The sequence below is a fragment of the Chlorocebus sabaeus genome, chromosome 24 (assembly GCF_047675955.1).
Source record: "Chlorocebus sabaeus isolate Y175 chromosome 24, mChlSab1.0.hap1, whole genome shotgun sequence".
Lineage (NCBI taxonomy): Eukaryota > Metazoa > Chordata > Mammalia > Primates > Cercopithecidae > Chlorocebus > Chlorocebus sabaeus.
In genome coordinates this window covers 51,157,606-51,177,850 of record NC_132927.1, presented here as the reverse complement: position 1 = coordinate 51,177,850, position 20,245 = coordinate 51,157,606, and the positions used below count along the sequence as shown (strand labels likewise).

Below are 20,245 nucleotides of genomic sequence, written 5' to 3'. Positions count from 1 at the left end.
TTTCCCTGTAATCTTCATTTAAAAATCTACAATTCAAGTTCAAAGTAAGGCAACAAGCTTGAGTTCCATGGAATACATCAGTTCTGTCTACCAGGATTCAAAGCCAGATCAGGAAAAAATAAAAACCTAACAGAGTATAAAGGGAGAAAGTGAAAAAAGGAAGAAAGGAAAGAAGAGAGGGAAGAATAGAGAGGATAAAAAAAAATTTTTGAATAAAGCATCATGTTACAGAATGGATATGCTCCAGGGAACTGATGAATATTTGAACTTAAGGTTCATCAGTCTTCAAGACACAAAGATAGAGAAATAAATCAGCTATAAAACAAAGATGAGTGTTTTGAACATCATTTGAACCTTGTGTTTTACAACATGTGCTACGGAATCACTGAGCCACATAATATTCAATTAAAAAGAGGTTTTGGGATGTTCAGCTAGCATTTAATTAGGACATACCATATTTAAAAAGCAATAAAAATAAAATTAAGAAAACAAGAGAAAAGGGCCCATGCTGTATAGCCCATGAATCTCATCGGCTTTATCATGAAAGTTTATTGTTTTTAATCCTAGTACAATCAGCTACCAGTTACATACAGTAAAAAACAGAAACAGCCACAAAGCAATGATGATAGAGATAGTCTGTGACAATGTACAGTGGAGGAAATATTCTCTGTTGGAATCCTCCAGCGGACCCCCACCTGGCTTCAGCAGTTAAGCTATCACTCCCTCCCTCCCCAAAACAGTTAAAAGAAAAATTAACGTCTTGCTTGGGTACAGCAAGATTCTAATACCTCTTGGTGACATTGGAGAACTTTAAAAAAACTAAAGCAGTAGAAACAAAACAATAACTGAAACGTGGAAGCAAGGTGACACACAAAGAAGCTCCGTGAGGCCTTGGCTTCAGATCACCTCAAAGCGAACCACCTGGAAAGAAAAGAAAAGGCTGTCACACCTGGAAAGAACAGGCAAAAGATTCAGTAACCCTTAATATAACATCACTCCTTCCCAAATCTATCGAATTCAAGTTTTTCTCAAGGTTTTTATTTTTATAAGTGAGTCAGGTTGTAGAAAATGGCTTCCTTTTCTAATAATATTGTAAATGTTAACAACTAGCACATACTTACTCTTTCAGAACTATAAAATAACACAAGAAGAGAGCATTTTTAGCAAAGCATGCTGTCTTCTTTATCTCAAACCCTTTGAAGCAACCACACAGTAGGCTATTTATATGACTGTGTACTCTTACCTTAGAGGAATAATGACTCCGTTCAAAAACTAAGTCTCATATATATTTGGTTCGATTGAGGGCTTTTTCAGCCAGGTGACCACTTTCATCTGTGATCTTCTCCCAATCAGTCTGTCCGACCACAAAACCTATGGCCCTTTTCCTATCTGCATCCTTCTTCTCTTCCAGGTCTGCCCATCTGACCTAAAAAGAACACAGCATTAGGCTGAGCTTTAGGAAAAATAAATATGCAAAGAGCCCCCTCCCTCTCTGGACAGTCTAAGGGGTAGAATGACTCATCTGAAACCGCAAGCTTAAAAAATTAAAAACTAACTCAGGAAAATTGGGAAAAGTCATATATTTTAAGTCACAGAGAAAACTCTCTGGCCAATCCAAGTCCTAACCATTCCAGCTCCTCAACAGTTCAGCTCAATCCTGTCCTCTCTTTCTCCTCTGCCATTCCTTTTTATTTAATAATTCACTGACTTCATTTTTTTTTTCACCTGAAAGCAAAGCACTAATCTCTGCCTAGTCTTCCTGTCTGTACTCACCCCCTCCAGATTCATGCTGCCAGAGTGATCTTCCTAAAACACACAGTTGTGACTCATTTGCTTTAACTCCTTCCCCTACCTACCAGGTAAAGTCCAAGAACTCAGGTCCCTCTTGATCTGGCCCCAACTACTTTCCTGCAACATCTCTGGCCAGTGCCTATGGCATTTTATACAAACAATACAGACTTCCTTCTAGCACTCAGAGCGCATTGCACCATTTCTTGTCTCTGTAACTCTGCATATAAGTACTAGTCATTCTTCCTGAAATGTCTTTTCCCTAACCTTATCCACTTGGCATGAGTCCAGTCATCCCTCCCTGACTTACCCCTTTTTCCTTTGCCAATCAAATAATCACTGCTTCCCACAGTTAACTTCTAGATTTTGATATGTCTGCTTTTGAACTTCCACACTTACTATAATTATCCACTTACAGATCTGTCTTCCCTAACAGACTATCAACACCCTAGATCAGTAACTGAATTTTATTTATCTCTACACAGAAATATTTCTTGAAATTTAATCTTAGAGAAAACAGTAAGCTGGTATTACCACTTTCATTCATGAGATAGAGAGACCAAGAAACAGACTCAGCTGATATCCATGGCAAGATTACAACTACAAATACATGGATCAGGGATATTTCCTATTGGTATTCTGATTTTTAAAATATATATATTCTTACATATGATTTTAAAAAATTTTTGTAATTTTTTTTTTTTTTTTTAGAGTCAGAGTCTCACTATGTTGCCCAGGCTGGTCTCAAACAATCCTCCTGCCTTGGCCTCCCAAAGTGCTATGATTATAAGCATGAGCCACCATGCCCAGCCACATATTATGTTAATATGTTTTTAAAAGTATATGGAGATATACATACTCTGTAAAAGTTCAGATTCTTAAAAAGAAACTATGAATCTGTTGCTTGCACTACATGGTACCAAAGTCCGCAGATAATGTATTTTAAACATGGCTTGTGATTTATTATCTGTGACAAGGAGAGGGAACCAGAGCATGGAAACACCAGCTCTTCACACTGGACCTGGAAATGCATTATTGCTCTAATGTACACTAATTACTATTTGCATGACTGGCAATGAAATAACTAGGCTTCTAACAGTATCACCTGGTCAAAGTGAGGAGTCACAGTAATAGCAGTGGGAAGAAACTGATAACACCTGACTTTCCAGGAAGCAGGTTTTTAGTATACAGAAAACCTATGGCTCAATGTCTTTCATGGGCCTTCGTAAGAAGCCTAATAAATAATGTGGGCTTCCATATAGAAAAATCTTTGGGCATTCTGCCCATCAACGCTGAAGTACCTATTTTGATTAATTCATATATACAGCCAGGCACAGTGGCTTACACCTGTAATTCCAGCACTTTGGGAGGCCGAGGCCGGCAGATCCCTTCAGCCCAGGTGTTCGAGACCAGCATGGGTAACATGGCAAAACCGTGTCTCTACTAAAAATACAAAAATTAGCTGGGCATGGTGGTGTGGTGGGTGTCTGAAGTCCTAGCTACTAACGAGGATGAGGTGGGAGAATTGCTTGAGCCTGGGAGGCAGAAGTGACAGTGAGCCGAGATCACACCACTGCACTCCAGCCTGGGTGACAGAGAGACCCTACCTCAAAAATAAATAAATAAATAAATAAAATTCATATATACTCTCTTAGCTCCACCTAGGATCAAGGATATAAATTTTAGCGAAACATCATTACGAACTAAGTTTTGGGCATTTATGTGAAAACACACTAGTGTGCTGAGGATGCCATGGGAATGGATTTAAATTTGCTGTGGGCTGGTTACTTTTTCTTTGTTCAGTGGCCACAGTTTGCCCCTTACATGGTAGGATTAGAAGAAAAAGTGTGTAGTTGTTTTTGAAATGAGTAGTATGTTTGCGAATAAATGCCCAAGATTTTAACATTGGAATTCGGCCAGGCACAGTGGCTCACGCCTGTAATCCCAGCACTTTGGGAGGCTGAGGCAGACAGATCACCTGAGGTCAGGAGTTTGAGACCAGCCCGGCCAACATGGCGAAACCCCAACTCTACTAAAAATACAAACAAAATTAGCCAGGTGTGGTGGTGGGCACCTGTAATCCCAGCTACTCACGAGGCTGAGGCATGAGAATGGCTTGAACTGGGAGGCAGAGGTTGCAGTGAGCCAAAATCACGCCACTGCACTCCAGCCTGGCAACAGAGTGAGACCCCGTCTCAAAAAAAAAAACAAAAAACAAAAAAAACCAACAACAAATGAAGTTGGAATTAAAATATTTTGGAAACTACTGTATGTTGTTGATACCTCTAATTTATACTGATGCTATAGTAAAATTATTTATTTACATGTTGAATTCCTCCACTGGATGTCAGCTCCTTAAGAGGACTCATTCATAGACTTCATACAAAGACATTCAACATATGGAATGAATAAATGATTACCGAACCAGTAAAAATATAAGAAGCAGAATAATGACTTTCAGCTTGAAATGGCTTCTTAAATGTCAATGTCCCTTTTAATTTTCCTAGAGGTACTTTTGCGACTTACAACATTTTTGCTGTTGTTTTTTCCTGTAAAAATAAAACTGTTATAATACAGAAAAATCTCGACTAGCACTCAAAGGTTTGAGGTCCTTATATTTCATCCACTGTCACTACAAATATTTCTAAAATACACAAACTCAGCAAACAAACAAGGGAAATGTTCGCCTTTCATAGTCATCAAAGAAATACAAATTAAAGTCCAAGTAAGCTACCATTTTATATCCAAGCAAGCAAACATTTTAAAAGTAAATTATATTTTAAAGTCTAGCCATTTAGGCAAAATTCTAATATAACCAACTCTACAGAACCACCTTTTCGTTATAGAGGAAGTTAATCCCAAGAACCCACCTGGTATCTGTAAAAAGCTGGATCACAGAAACAAAGAAAGCCCAGAAAAGGAATGAGTAATGTACAGCATTCTGTATTCTTTACTACCTGTAGGATCTCCTTGTGCTCTAATGTTGATTTTGGTGAGTAGTTCAAGAGTTAAAAACTATCTGAAGTCAAGATATAAGGCAGGGGAGGAGAGTTAAAGAGGAGTAACTTTAAAGAACTAGAATGTGCACCATTCAGTTCTCTTTGGTCACCTAACCTAACAAAATAAACTGCACGGCATTACATACTCCTTAGTGAAGACAGTGATAGTTACCTGAGTAAAAACAGATAAAATATTTCTCATTTTAGATTATCAATTTTTACCAGAACTACACTTTATTATTTGCAAGAAAGGGCCACTTCTGCCTCTGTTGGCTCCAGTCTTAACTTGAGTAAGAGGTATCATTATAAGTAGTTCTTTGGTGAGGCTGGGTGCAAATGGCAGTGGGCTCTCCCTTCCCCATCCCTTGAAGTTACACAAACAAGGGCAAGCTTTGGAGTATCTGCAGTATTTTAAAAAGTTTTGAAACCTGGATTCTTTGTAATAGTGCCCATTACAAAGTACACTAAGTACACTAAGGCACTGAGAAAATTCATTAAGAAACAAATACAAAGAAATGATGCATAGAGGTAAATGATGCACAACCTCATTCTTAAGTAAATAAATGAAAAATGAGATACTTTTTTCACCTATCAGATTATCAAAAGTTAAAGAGTTTGATAACAGCACTGCTGGTCAAAGTGTAGAAAAACAGGCAATTACTTGCATGTAGGTATTTAAAGAGAGACATACACACCACAACCTTCACGTCTGTACTGGCAATAAATGGAACCACTGTAAGCATCCATCAATAAAGATATTACGGTTTGGATATCTGTCCCCTTCAAATCTCGTATTACGGTTTGGATGTTTGTCCCCTTCAAATCTCATGTTGAATTGTAATCCCCAATATTGAAGGTGTTTAGGTCATGGAGGAGGATCCCTCATGAACGTCTTGGTGCCCTCCTAATGGTAATGAGCAAGTTCTCACTCTGAGTTCATATGAGATCTGGTTGTTAAAAAGAGTTGGGACCCCCTCCCCTTGGTTCCTCTCTTGCCACGCTGGCTCCTCCTTTGTCTTCCATCATAATTGAAGACTTCCTGAGGCCTCACCAGGAGCTGATGCTAGCACCAAGCTTCCTGTACAGCCTGCAGAACAATGAGCCAAAATAAACCTTTTTTCTTTAGGAATTACCCAATCTCCCATATTCCTTTATAGCTATGCAAATAGACTAATACAAAGGGACTAGTTAAATAACTGATTGTACAACCAAACAATGGCACACTAAGGAGCCCTTTAAAAAGAATGGTAGGTCTGTATATGCTTATATAGAAAGATCAAGATGGAATAGCTGAAAAAGACTTGTACAGAACAGTATATATGATTCCTTTGCTTTGTTATTTTGTTTTAAAGGATATACATATCTATCACTTTTACTGAATTCAACATTTATGTAAAGACCTATCTAATGCCCTAGCTTCATTTCTCTATTTCCTTTCATAGCAAAACTTCAAAAAGTTGCCTACATATGCTGTACTGTACTTCATCATTTCTTATTCATTCTTTAATCTGCTCCAAACTGGTTTCTGCCCCCTCATCACTGTAGACTGATGACAAACTACAATCATCAGTGACCTCCATGTTGCCACATCTAGCAGTCATTTATCTGTTCCAAACTTACTTGTCTTTTCTGCATCATTTAAAAACTGACTACACTCTTTTCTTCTTGAAACACTTAGCTCTATCTGAACTAAATTTTGGAGTCTGGCGTCCTATTGCCTTTTCCATTTATACTTTTTCCTTGGGCAAGATCATTCAGTCCCATGCTTCTAAATACCATTTCCTGAAATTTGTTAGTTCAGTCTGATCTCTCTGATGAATTTTGTACTAATCCAACAGTCATTTTGACATTTTCACTTACACTTCTAACTTAATTAGAAGAAAAATTAGAATTTCTCTCACAGAACTTAAATTTTCTCTCAGTTCCAAAAATCATGACCTGACTCCCTCAGTTTTCTCTCTCTCACTAAATGGCACCACATATATGCAGTGCTCATGGCCAGAGTACCAAGGGGTCACCCTTGATTCTATCTACCTTTGGACCGCCACACTCCATCCATTAAGAAGTTCCACAGGTTCTCTTCAATACCCTACTCTGTACTTGGCTTCTTTTGCCCCATGACAAAATGGCACAAGTGACTGGCCACTCCCAATGCCTTTAAGGTTGACAACGCACTAGCCATGTGAGGTTCTGTTCTCCAATTTTTTAAGTTACTTGTACATTTTGATGAGATAATTTATAAGGTATGACTCCTTTTTGGGAAGTGTAACATGACATAGCATAAACTAAATCATTTTAAAAATAGCATTCATGTGATTATCTGCCTGTAACTTCCTAAAACCAGATGCCTAAATGGGCCCTTCATTTGTTGGCAGTTATTGACAAAGTCTCTTACCCTCTTCTTCCCAGGCTCAGAAGCACGAGTATCATAATCATCGGGGAGCTGAAGATAATCCTCCATTCTGCTGGCAATGGCCTCCCAGTCACGTTTCCTTTTAGTACCAGTCCTCAAGCCATCCAACTTGTCTGAGGGACAAACACAGAGCCGTAGCATTAAGGAAGAGTGTGAGTTTGCACACGACACACACACAGGGGAAAAGAAGGCTGGAACACTTTCAGAGGGCATATCCACATTTTTGAGTGCAGCATCACTTGCAGATCCAAACTATCTTCTTGGCTGAGATAATATCAAGTTCTGTGCCAGAATTTCCATTGTTTGGTATTCACTCTGGTAGCCATTATGTTTATGATGTTGGTTTAAGAGCAAATATGGGTAAGGCAAGAAAAGGCACTTGACTCCTGGTCTCCTTGTCCTCCCACCCACCATAGCTCTCATGTTCTGATGGCAAATGCAAAGTTGGGTTTTTCCAGACAGTGTCTTCCATTCATTTTCTTTAACACAATATTAACACCACCCATTTCATCTGCAATCATGTTTGATACTGTGTCATATGAAAAGCAGGTAGTACCAAGAACTTAATGAGCCAAGCTAACGTTTAAGGTTTTAGATGAACAGTTTTTTTTTGTTTTTTTTTTTATTGCTGTGAGTGCATTCACCATTAATTAATGTTCATGAATAAGCTGACTATATGAGATCACCACTTTCTTTGCTCATACTATGAAGTTGACCATTCTGAGGCTAAGGGCTAGTCAGACAATTTTACCAGACCTGATAATTCTTTCTGAACCCTGAATCTGAGAGGGCTAGGCTTTCCAACAACTCAAAAACTATAATCAATTAATGAATAGGGATTGCAGATTCAGAAATTATGAGATATGAGTTTAGGTGTCTTAAAGAAGAACACACAATGAAAATGTGTTGAGTCTTTTATTGGTTATTAATAATTGATTTTGAACGCTACATGTAGGATATTATGAGTTATATACATTTTTTGCTACAATGAAGCACTAAACTTCTGAATCATCTGAAGTTATATAAACACACTAGTACTACGCAGGCCAATGAAGAAAAGCCTAAAAACTTCAGAAACACAGCATAACCACACTTCATTGAATTCCATAAAGAGTGTATATAATAAAAATCTTTTAGACACTATGTTGGAGAGAACTTGGTATGAAAAGTGCAATGAAAGCAGTGGCAGAAAGGGTGAGTTTATGTTTCAAATATAAAAGTTTTACACACAACTGTTACAAGCTTTAAAAACCAGTAAGATTTTGCATTCGTGGCAAAGTTTTTTGTTCCTAAGCCCCTTTCCCATAAAAGTGATTATCATTGAAAAATCAGTAAGGCAAACTGCAACAGTTTATAAAACTCACAAAAATTTTAATCATCTCAGTTTGGCAAAATTTTAACATGTATGGATTCAAGAGATCCAGTCGTCTAATCTCTGGAATCACATGCTGTACCAAATGGCTCTATCTACGTGTATATGACGGGCCATATTATACATGATCTTAAAGAAGTGACCCCCTGACTGCACAGGGACACAGGTTATGGTATTAGAAAACCAACAAAGTCCCACAAACAATAAAACTGTTCTCAGTTCAACAGTGTACAGTATTACCAGAAGAGAAAGAAGCTCCAACACACTTATTAAATAAACCTGAAAGGATTTCCAAACTTAATACGATCAACTTTGACATTAACATACTTCAAAGTAAAAATTTCATATTTCAATTCCAACAACAGAGCACAGCCAGGCAGCAATACAGAAGGGCAGTGTGAAAACTGCAAGAACTTTTCCTCATACACTGGGTATATATGACAGGAGTTACAGTTGCAACATGGAATTTCAGAAGAGCATGTATTTCTAGTCTGAGCACCCTTGTTGAAATGTTTAATTTGAAATTTTATTGTGCAAATATGTTTAAAGTTTCCTTCTCGGGCTGAAGAAAGGCTCACACCTCTTCCACATGGCATACTGGAAACCAAACACACAGATGGATGGCATAAGGTGAGGGGAGAGAAATCTGGGGTTGTTAATTACAGAAAGACTGGTGTTCAATCCATGCACACTAATGATTTTCAGAGATTTCAAAAGATGAAGTTTTAAGATGAAGATGAAGTTTTAAATCCAACTTGGCAGGTCACAGAATTTTACCACATATTTGAAACAGTATGTATTATAGCACAACAGAAAAATTCCTTAGATACAGCTATGTATTTTCTAAATGTAAATTGTATTTCTGAAAATCTGTTCAAAGTAAACATATAAGATTACGCACCTATACAAATAATAATTATATTCCAACTCTGAAGAGATGAATCTGTCTGACACGTAGAAAACCAATATACAACTCATGAGTAGAGACAAATGACACTGAGATGAGAAAAGCAAAAGTACTTTATATGAAGAAACCTAAATTAGGATGATAACAGTCTCAAATATTCTAGCTTCATAGTATGAGAAACTAAAATCATGTCACTGGAGTTTAAGTAGCTTCAATGCTGAATCCCAGCACCTGATGTGGCAAGTAACAACCTGCCCTTGCATTAGGATGCCTGTGTCCCAGCAGGGAAGAACCAGTCTAGTGGGACTGAAGGTGGGCCACAGGCAGCCTTCAACAACTCCATGCCAGAGGTAGCTCAGGCCTGTTGTGAACTGTTCTAAAATCACATCACTTTCAATTTAACATTCAGGCAGAGGCTGAACTGTGTACTATACTTAATGAGCATAGATCAAGAATCTGCAATAAGATCTAACCAGCTGCTTGAAAGACTATAGGTAAGTATGTTCTCACTGGCAGACTCATTTGTGAATCAAAATTCCTCTGTTTCAGATTCAACTGTTTTCGCTCAACATGTGACACCACTAAAACATAATATATTTCCACCCAGTATAATCATTTTCCAAGAGTAATTGGGGAATGTTGGTAAAGTACTCAGAAAAATAAATTGTACTTGGTAATCAAATTATATTAAATTTGTTATGATAAGGAAGGCAACATAAATAGGCTATAAGATCCGACACAAGATCCTCAGGTTTTAGAGAAGAATCTTCTCAGTTGGGTCAATGGACCAACCTCAAAGTAGTAAGCACTTTCAAGAATGCACACTCATTTGCCTTCCTCTGTGGTAGGATTAGCTCTCAATACAGTGGTGCAAGATACAAGTCCTTATATATAACATTACTGTCACTCTTGTTAAAAAATAAATAAAAACCCGACTGCAAATATGTTAAAGTTTATTTCCTAGATTTATTACCAGATCTTCAGTGCCTTTCATTGAAATGGTTTATTTTTAAAAAATCCATTTCTGGAATTCACTATCTACTATTCTGTCTTTAAAACTGAAAATTTGTATAAAATGTATTTTCTGAGAAGCAAATGGTAGATGGGCCAGAATTTTTTCCAGAAATTCCAAGAAATATCAATATTAATATATATTCTTGAATAATCATCACAACTAAATTCCCTTTTCCTTTTAAAAACAGAAAAGTAAAGGATGGACTGGTTTAAAACAGCATTACCCCAGATCATGTATTACATGAGGCCTCTAAAGATTACACGTTAAGCTAATATTTATCACTTTTACATCTCCCTTAACTACCTTTATTTATGATCTCTCTTTGCCCCAAAAGATAATCAATATTTAGAGAACCAGAAGAGAGAAAAGATCTTAGCATATTATGGGTCATTGTAATGTACAGAACTTCACAGAGAGTTAATCTAACGTCGAAATAAGCCGAACTAAAGCATTATTATTATTATTTTTAAAGTATTTTGTAATTTTTATTTTCCTACATATTTAATTGCATTTAAACACATAAGTGCTTTAAGGGTCTCTGGAAGATGACAATTAGTTATTATTACGATTTCCCACAGAGGGAAGATGACTAGAAGAATATGTCAAAAACCACATAAAATTTTCACACAACATAAACTAAAAAAAATATTTTAGACTTGACAACAGAGCACCTATACCAGTAATGTAATAATACAGTTCGCGGAACTGTCTTTTAACACAGGACCTGGTCAATACCAACTGCTAACACAAGTAGTTGGGGCAAATTAAAGGCATAGCTTATGTAATTGCATGTAAAATACACTCCTTTGATGTCAGAAACACATGTCCCAAGCAATAAAGCAGCTAAATGACTCAAACTTCCTGTATCAATTTAAGATACTTAGATGGTTCCTTTAGTTTTGGAGTATAATACCAGGAAAAGAAACATAAACTGACAGTCATACCTCATATATCAGTAAGGCTGATCTCAAAAAGTCCTTAGTACATTGTTTTAGATTTTTATTAATACATCTTAATCAACATGTTAAATGGTTCTCTTTAAACGAAGTAAAACTGAAAAACTATTTTGCAGTTTTCACCAACAAATACTAGAGGGAATCCATTGGGTATGTATGACTTTTTTGTTTGACAGATAACTTCACATTAAGCAACTTCAAATTCTGATTTAGACAATCATTTAAACTGGTTTACCTTGGAATTTGGCATTAACAATTTGAAGAAAAATTTAAACTGAATTTTATAAAGCAGGCTCCTCAAAAACCTGAATTACATATCTGCTTCTCTCTACTCAGAAACTCTGATTTATTATACAAGGAGAATAAATGCCTTTTAATTAATTTTAAACTTTATATTATTTTTATTATCTAAAGTATTCATAATCAGGTTTAACTTTGGACTGCACTTAAATATTCTTTAAAAAAGAAATCTCATCAGCACCAACATTTCTGATTAATATAAAAGAACAGATTTTATAAGTGACAATATTTTGTTGCTAAATTATCAAATATTTCTGTTGACTCTAAAAACTTTAAATAGTATTGAAAGCAGTTCTTTTAAAATACTTATGACTTTGTCACAAGATATAAAAGCTAACAAAATAGATTGGAGGATATAAGGTAGGCCAGAAATCTCTGTTCAAGTAGAAGTTTTAGGAAATTTGTTCCTCTTATAGCAGAAAAGATCTATGACCATTACCATCAGGTATCACATATAAAAACAGGAAAAAGGAAATACCCACCTAGCTTTGCCTCAGATGTGTCCATCTCCCATTTGCTTTTCGGAATGTAACCCTAAATCGTACACAGAGAGAAGCTCGAAGGGTTAGAAAGAGACACATACATGCATATCACGTTTGAACTGGAAAAGCATTAAAACTGGGAATGGATTCAGTTTCCACTCACTAGCTGTAAATACATCCTTAGGGGAAACACAATCTCACTATCTTTGAAGAAACTAAATGACCAAATTCACCAAACTGCACTGTCCACATTTCGGAGTAGTCACTTCAGAATAGTATCATGAAGGCGCTCTGAGGCAGCTACAGTTCAGGACTCACAATTGTAGTCTGAACAACAGCTGTATAGCAAATATGATAAGAATGTACAGGTAGTTACTGTGCTAATATTAATATTATTCAGAGTATCAGATAATTTGTAATACTAGCTAGGTTACCTTCTAAATATAACTGCTATTATCAACTGATAGTAGCCATAAGGTCCAAAAAGTGTTCTTCAAGATAGTTACTTTATATTTCAGTAATTTCAAGTACTCAAAAGAAAGGAAAAGAATTGGTAGCACTTAACCCAATTACCCAATTAGGAAGTTCAACTTCATTTTAAAAAGACTCAATTCATTTACCAGTTAGAGCATACAAAGGCTAATTTTACTGAATCAAATTCAGAACATTTTTATTAGTTGAAAACTAGATTATTATTTCTGATGTTTTTAAAAATTATGTTATCCTATTATATGCAAAACCAGAAATCTCCACTGGCAACTTACATCTTAATATTTCATAAAATAACTGGGTGGCTTATTTCGAACTCACTCCCAAAAGATTTTCAAATTTCCTAATGTGCCTATTGAGCTATGCAGTAATCATTTCTGTTTATTCACCTAGCAAGTATATGCTTTTACCATGTGATTGATCATGATTCCCCTTTACCTTCATTTAGACTGTTTTCCATTAGACCTAACATACAGAAATGTGAATATTGGAATCTAGTAAATAGGACAGATTCATCAATGGTGTCAGCAACTTCTTTTATGAATCAATTTATCTCTCTACTGTTGGTAATGTTCAAGTTCATGAAACAAACTGACACATAGGTAAAGTAAGTCACAAAGCATTTTGAAGATTTCATGATGATAGCTTCTGTGTAAGAGTTTACTAGAGCATAATCCTATGGTTTCATACATTTCTAGTCTATCAGCCAGAACTAATAATTCAACTTCAACTTACTAGGTAGTATTTTGGATTATAAATTATATATTTTCCAAATACATTTTTTAGAACAAACCAAGACAAAGCTATGCTGAAGTGATAGTGCTAAAAGTACTGAAGACAAGTTACATCTTAAAAATCATCTGAAAACTAAGCATCACTGGAATAATATATTTATAAATTTTATCTATTTAGGTTCACTGAAGCACTAAAGGCGGCAAACTATCATACCAATGATCCCCTACAAAGGATTATCTTTACCAACAAAACTTTGGATTTCACCCAGCTATATTAATAAGTGCAGAGTGGAAAATGCAAGGTTTACTGATAATTCCATTAAAATGGACTGAGTGGTTGGTGTGAAACTTGCTCTTAACCCTTGGTTAATATATTCTCCAAGAATCTTTTACTCTCGGAATAGACTCCAATAGTAAAAGATTTCAATTATGCATCTTTGAACGGGTTAAGAGAAGTTTTATAAACAAGTTAGGCAAACAAGTGTATTCATTCCCCACTGCTGGAATCATCCTGGTCTTCCTTTAAATTATATTATCCTCCCATTGCTTGAACTTGTAGGCCACTTGGAAATAAAGCAGATAATCCAGCAGGGTAGAATTCTAAGGCTTCCTTGCCATGACTCTGACGTAAAAATATAGTATTACAGTGTGTTTCACTTTAAAAAAGTAATAGTACATTCAGTTAAAAGTTCCCAAGTTTTGACCTACACCTAAGCAAGTCAGATGTTACGAACCATATCTTGAACTGAAATCTCCACAATAGAAAGACGGAGCTTCAGAAAGCTAAAACATTATAGACTTCTCACGTAGTCAGTTTCTAGTACACACGCTGCAAATGGCTAAAGAAGTCATTAGCCATATTCCAGAAAAGCGTGGACCTTGTAGTGAATATCCTGCCTAAATTTTAAATTATGTATGCCAAAATACAACTTAAGAAAAATAGATTTTAAAAAAACACATACTGAGACTCAAATGCCATTAACTTTAAAACTTATTTTTTAATCCACATTTGAAATCTTGGAATGTAGAGGTTGACACCATCTTTATATAAACACAGTTTTTATCAAGAGTCCTCTATATCACACACGGGTTCGATGGGACCACTCCCTGGAGATTCTGTATACTCTAGGGGGTAGGAATCAGAGTTCTCATTTTGTACATTTTCAAAGGAATATGAGGAGCAACTTTAGCAAGGGCTCAAGTATTAAATAAACCGAGTAATATTCTGGATTTAAAATGCAACACTATTCCAAGGCATTGCTAATCTCTGTACTTCAGCAAACACTGAAAAGTCAACGTAATTCTATAGGTCACATATTCTTGAATGACAGGGAAAGGCAAACGTCTCTACAGAGGTGTGATCGAAAGCATTTTACATTAGGTACACAGAAACTTTAAACTCACACTATGTAAGCCTCTAATCAGCCTAAGCAAAATCCATTGCCTACACAGTCATTTAATTTTTCCCTGTCACTTAGGATAAAATGCGGAAGAACAAATCTAGCAGCCAGTGGCAACCCTCTGCCTCCCCATTCAGTAAGTTCTTCTGCCTCAGTTGACAGAAACTAAATTTGGAGATCTTGTAGCAAAGAAGAGACAATTATGCCTATGTTGGGTAGGCTGTGCCACATATCTGCTGGAATGTAAGAATGCCCTTTCATATGTAATTATTTTCTTAAAAGGTATACTCCCCTAAAACCACCCACAAATAGATCAGTACAAGAGTAAGTTTCTTAGCACTCTGTTAAAACTTCCTTTTAACACCACAGTAGAGGGTTCTTTTGGTCTGGGGAAAAAGAAAGAGTATCCAAAAGTCTCCTTGAAGATGATTATGGAAACTTATACCGCTAAAGTGTATATCAACAGTAGTTGTCTGACCACAGATCTGAATTTAAACCTTCTTTAAGAATTTTAATAAAGAGACACTGTTCAAAGTGGTTGGTCTGTCTCCTACCAGTTCGCTTTCCTCTTCCTCTGCATCTTTCTTTTCTTCTTTCTGTTCTTCGATATTTGCATCAAAATCTTCCATCTCTACCTGTACCAACCATTAAAAAAAAAAAAAAAAAGACTGAGTTAACATTTAGCAAAATGTTGACTCCTTCATTGAGATCTGGAATGAACACAGTAGCCTAGAGCAAGACAGGCTCACTGTTACATACCAAGTAATTTTTAACACCCTAAATTTTGAAACAGAACTGATAAAAGACAGGATATTATTGCCTTTAATTTTCCTTGAATATCCATCTGTATAATTCCCTGTAAAGTTAAGTGTAAGTGCTAAGTAGATGGTTACCTATTTTGAATGCTTATGGATTACTAGAATTTTCTTTTAAAAATCTTTAACAAGCATTTTTCCAATCAGATAAAAACATGTCCATGATTCAAATTTCAAAATATAAGAAAAAGTATACTGAAAAGTGGGATGATACTGGCTTGGCCCAGAGTGGTAGCAATGCAAATAAGCAGATGAGTTAGAGAGGTCATTAAAAGGTAAAACTGACTAAACTTTCTTGACTACATGACAGGTTTGAACACCGGTATAAGGGCAGAGTAAAGTCAGGCCTGGGCACGGTGGCTCACGCCTATAATCCCAGCACTTTGGGAAGCTGGGGCAGGAGGATCGCTTGAGTCTAGGAGTTCAAGACCAGCCTGGGCAACACAGTGAGGCCCTATCTCTAAAAAAATAAAATAAAAAATTAGCTGGGCATGGTGGCATGCGCCTGTACTCTCAGCTACTCAGGAGGTTGAGGTGAGAGTATCATTTGAACCCAGGAGTTGAGGTAGCAATGAGCTATGATCATGCCACTGCACTCCAGCCAGGGTAAGAGTCAGACTCTGTCTCAACAATGATAAAAGAGTCAGGGATAACTCCCAGAGTACTGGTTTCAGCAATCAAGTGGTTAGGGTTCTAATCACTAAAACAGAGACTACTAAATGAAAAACAGGTTTGTACAAACTACATTTTGGACAGGTTGAGTTTGAGGTATACTAAGATAACATATATTTTTTGTAGAGAATTTGGAAAATAACAGTAAAAAGAATATTATAAAAATCACCTATACTCCCTCCATTCAGAAACATTACTGTTAAGATAGCCATATAATTCGGTCTAGACTTTATAACATTAATGGCACATAAGTGACAATCTAAGCTACTAGAAAGATACAGATGATCTATACAGAGGGTACAAAATAAAAACAGAGCCTAGGATGGAGCCCTAAGGGGGCCCTTTTAAAGACTGAGTAGCAAGAGAAGCCAGTGAAAGAGACTGAAAAGAGATAGACAAAAAAGTAAAAGGAAAACCAGAAGAATGTGAATTCACAAAAGCCAAGAGAAAAATATGTTTTTTAAGAAGGTGGGCATGGTCAGCTATATTACATTTGGCTGCAAAATTAATCAATAGGGGAGATAAGAACTGTTCACTGTCACGGAAATCATTAGTGAGAGGGTTGCCAGACAATGTTAGTGGCAGAAGCCAGAAAGAAATAGGTTGAGGAATGGCATGGGAATTAAAAACACATAAAAGAACAATGATGGCTGGGCATGGTGGCTCACGTCTGTAATCCCAGCACTTTGGGAGGCTGAGGTGGGGAGATTACTTGAGGCCAGGAGTTCAAGACCAGCCTGGCCAACATGGTGAAACCCTGTCTCTACTAAAAATACAAAAATTAGCCAGGCATGGTGGCGCATGCCTGTAGTTTCAGCTACTCAGGATGCTGAGGCAGGAGAATCGCCTGAACCCAGAGGCGGAGGTTGCAGTGGGCCGAGATTATGCCACTGCACTACAGTCTGGGCGACAGAGTGAGACTCCACCTCAAAAAAAGAAAAAAAAGCACAATGACAATATTGAGTATTAAGAGATCAAACAAAACAGAAACCTAAAACTGGTAAAAATAGAAAATTTCTCCTTCCATCAAATTAATAATTGATTCAGGCAAGAATTACCAATGAATGAAAATTTGCTGGGGAAAAGATGTTAAGAGTATCTCCCTACAGTTTACTTATCAAAAAGAGAAAAAGGTAGAAAAATTTGATGGATACCACCTTAACCAAGTAATCAGTGCTTAAATCACTAACAATGAGATAAATTAACACCATATGACTCCTGATGTGACACACTGAGAGGGCACAGTATCACTTATGTAGCATTCCTGCTAATGTTTAACGTGAACCTAAGCATGTGGAAACAGACAGACAAATTCAAATTAACGGGCATTCTACAAAACAAGCCTATACTCTTCATAAATTCTTTATCTTTCATGACAATGACAAGGCTGAGAAACTATATTTTATATTAAAGGATTGAATCTTGGATTTTTAAAAATTTCTATAAACCATGTTATAGGGACAACTGGTGAAATGTGAATATAAACTATATGTGAGATAATTCAAGAAATTTAATTCAGGAAATTTATATTACCTAATATAGTATTTTACTGATACTAAATTTCCTGCATTTGATAACTGCTATCAAATCAAAAGAGAATGTCCTTGTTCTTACAAGATATCTACTGATGTATTTAAAGGTGAAGGTTTACGAGATCTGCAACTTAACTCTCAAATGGTTCCACAAAAATAGTGACATCATTAACAAGAATGTTAATAAGAATATATGCATACAGAGAAAAATGTGGCAAAATATTAACTGTGATCTCAACGAAAGGCATACCAGTAGGTGTTCTTGTATTAATACTATTAATGTAACTTTTCTGTAGATTTTAAGTTTTTCAAAGTAAAAAGGTGAAAATGTAATGTCATTTTGCATTGCGTTTGAACCAAAGGATACTTACCTCTTCAATAGCAGCATCTTGCAGCAAAGAACGAATATCTAAACGCATCATGTGACGAGGTGCAGTTTCCCAGTGATCAGCCATCTATTGAAAAATTCAGATGGTCAAGTTATCTCTGGAAACTACTCAAACACCAAGCAAGCATCCAAGATAAACAACATTTAACAATATTTAAAAATACTGTTAAATATTAATTAAATATTTAATTGTTAAATATTAATTTAATATTGTAAAGTCTAACGGGCTAATTTCTTTTTTTTTGAGACAGAATCTCGGTCTGTCATCCAGGCTGGAGTGCAGTGGCGCCAACATGGCTCACTGCAGCCTTGACATGGTGGGCTCAAGTGATCTTCCCACTTCAGCCTCCCCAGTAGTTGGGACCACAGGCACATGACACCATGCCCAGCTAATTTTTGTATTTTTTTGTAGAGACAGGGTTTCGCCATGTTGCCCAGGTTGGTCTCAAACTCCCAGGCTCAAGCGATCCGCCCACCTCAGCCTCCCAAAGTGCCGGGATTACAGGCCTGAGCCACTGCGCCAGGCCATAACAGGCTAATTTCAAGAAGAGCCAGGAAAAGAAACAAAGGAAGAGAAACATTTACTAAAGCAGATCAGAAAGTTATTATGAAAAAAAAGGAGAGAAACAAGAGCTTCCAGACAAGAGTGCTGGTACAGATAATATGAGGTTTAGAGTACAGTCACACATCACTTAGCAATGAGCATACATTATGAGGAATGGGTCATTAGGCAATTTTGTCATTGTGTGAACATCACAGAGTATACTTACACAAACCTAGATGATAAAGCCTACTGCACATCTAGGTTACAAACTTGTACAGCATGTTAATGTACTGAATACTGTAGGCAACTGCAACACAATGAAGTATTTGTCTATTTAAACATATCTAAACACAGAAAAGGTACAATAAAAATACATTATTATAATCTTATGGGACCACCATATATGCAGTCCTTCCTTAACCAAAACATCATTATGTTGTGCATGATGGTACTCTATTATTCTGCTTCTTAAAATCACCTTATTTATTTCTTTAAGCTTTCTTCCATGAATATTTCTCTTGCCACAAGTCTGGTTATCTGCACTCATTTCAGCCAAATATACCTAAGCAAGAATGAATAATAATTAGGCAAAGATATATGACATTTACATGACAACACAAAGTACTTTAAAGTTCTTTAAGTTTCTACCTCAAATCCCTTGGTTTTTGCTGCACTCCAAAACTGGTCAAAGTGCCTAACTCTGTCATTGATGGCATCCAGGATGATAAAGGGAAAAAAGCCATCATCCAGAGTCTTTTTGAAAGTTTTGAACATGCTGGTGCGGTAAGTCTCCTCCATCTCAGCTTCATATTCATATTCCATTACCTAAGGTCCCCCGAAAGAGATATGGAATTAGCAAAAGCAAAGAATCATCCTAAACCTTTTCCTCAGTTAGCATTTGGATAGAGATTACTTTGTAGTCTTTCCTTCACATCCAAGTACTAAAGTATTGTGTTCAGAAAAGAGAGAGGTCCTTGCCCTTAAAAAAGCCACATTTCTCCCCAAACACATTCTCCTTTAAACACTATTAATGAATCAGAATGAGATCTGACATGAATACCATACCTTCTTTTTCACTTTCTTTCCAGAATCTGGATCTTTTTCTTCTTTTTCCACTTCAGTGATAAAGTAATCATCCAGGCTTAGAACTCTGGGTGCAGGTCCTCCAAATTCTACCTCTTTATCCTAAGAATCATATAGTCAACAAGGTTAAAATGAATTTATGGAATAAATTAGTTAATTATCACACCAAAGTTCCCTCTTGTGGCCAAATAATATACAATCTTCTGGTGGTTTCAAATCAAGCTGAGGCAAAATGTTTCTCTGAGTAGATAAAAATATATATGGGACAACATCTACCACATGGGCCAACTCTAATGGACCAAATGGAAGACAATTCTACTGGTATTATGTTGCCTGTTATTAATAAGAAGGCAAGT

General features: G+C 36.4%; 1 protein-coding gene across 4 annotated transcripts in view; it reads right to left on the bottom strand.

Annotated features, from left to right (window-relative positions):
• Positions 1–506: 506 nt before the first annotated feature.
• The window catches only part of YLPM1 (YLP motif containing 1), a 73,087-nt gene continuing 53,348 nt past the window's right edge, over positions 507–20,245 (bottom strand). For 2 of the 4 annotated variants that reach the window (XM_007987280.3, XM_007987284.3), the window contains 9 exons: positions 19,872–19,991; positions 19,455–19,631; positions 19,285–19,368; positions 18,246–18,329; positions 15,410–15,490; positions 12,233–12,284; positions 7,183–7,313; positions 1,244–1,426; positions 507–921 (listed from right to left, as the gene is read on the bottom strand). In XM_007987280.3, coding sequence (XP_007985471.3) covers positions 1,280–1,426; positions 7,183–7,313; positions 12,233–12,284; positions 15,410–15,490; positions 18,246–18,329; positions 19,285–19,368; positions 19,455–19,631; positions 19,872–19,991 — 876 coding nt within the window. In that variant the 3' untranslated portion in view covers positions 507–921; positions 1,244–1,279. Of the gene's footprint in view, positions 922–1,243; positions 1,427–7,182; positions 7,314–8,098; positions 9,170–12,232; positions 12,285–15,409; positions 15,491–18,245; positions 18,330–19,284; positions 19,369–19,454; positions 19,632–19,871; positions 19,992–20,245 lie in introns of those variants that run through there. The other 2 variants (XR_012091005.1, XM_007987281.3) reach the window with 2 other exon arrangements.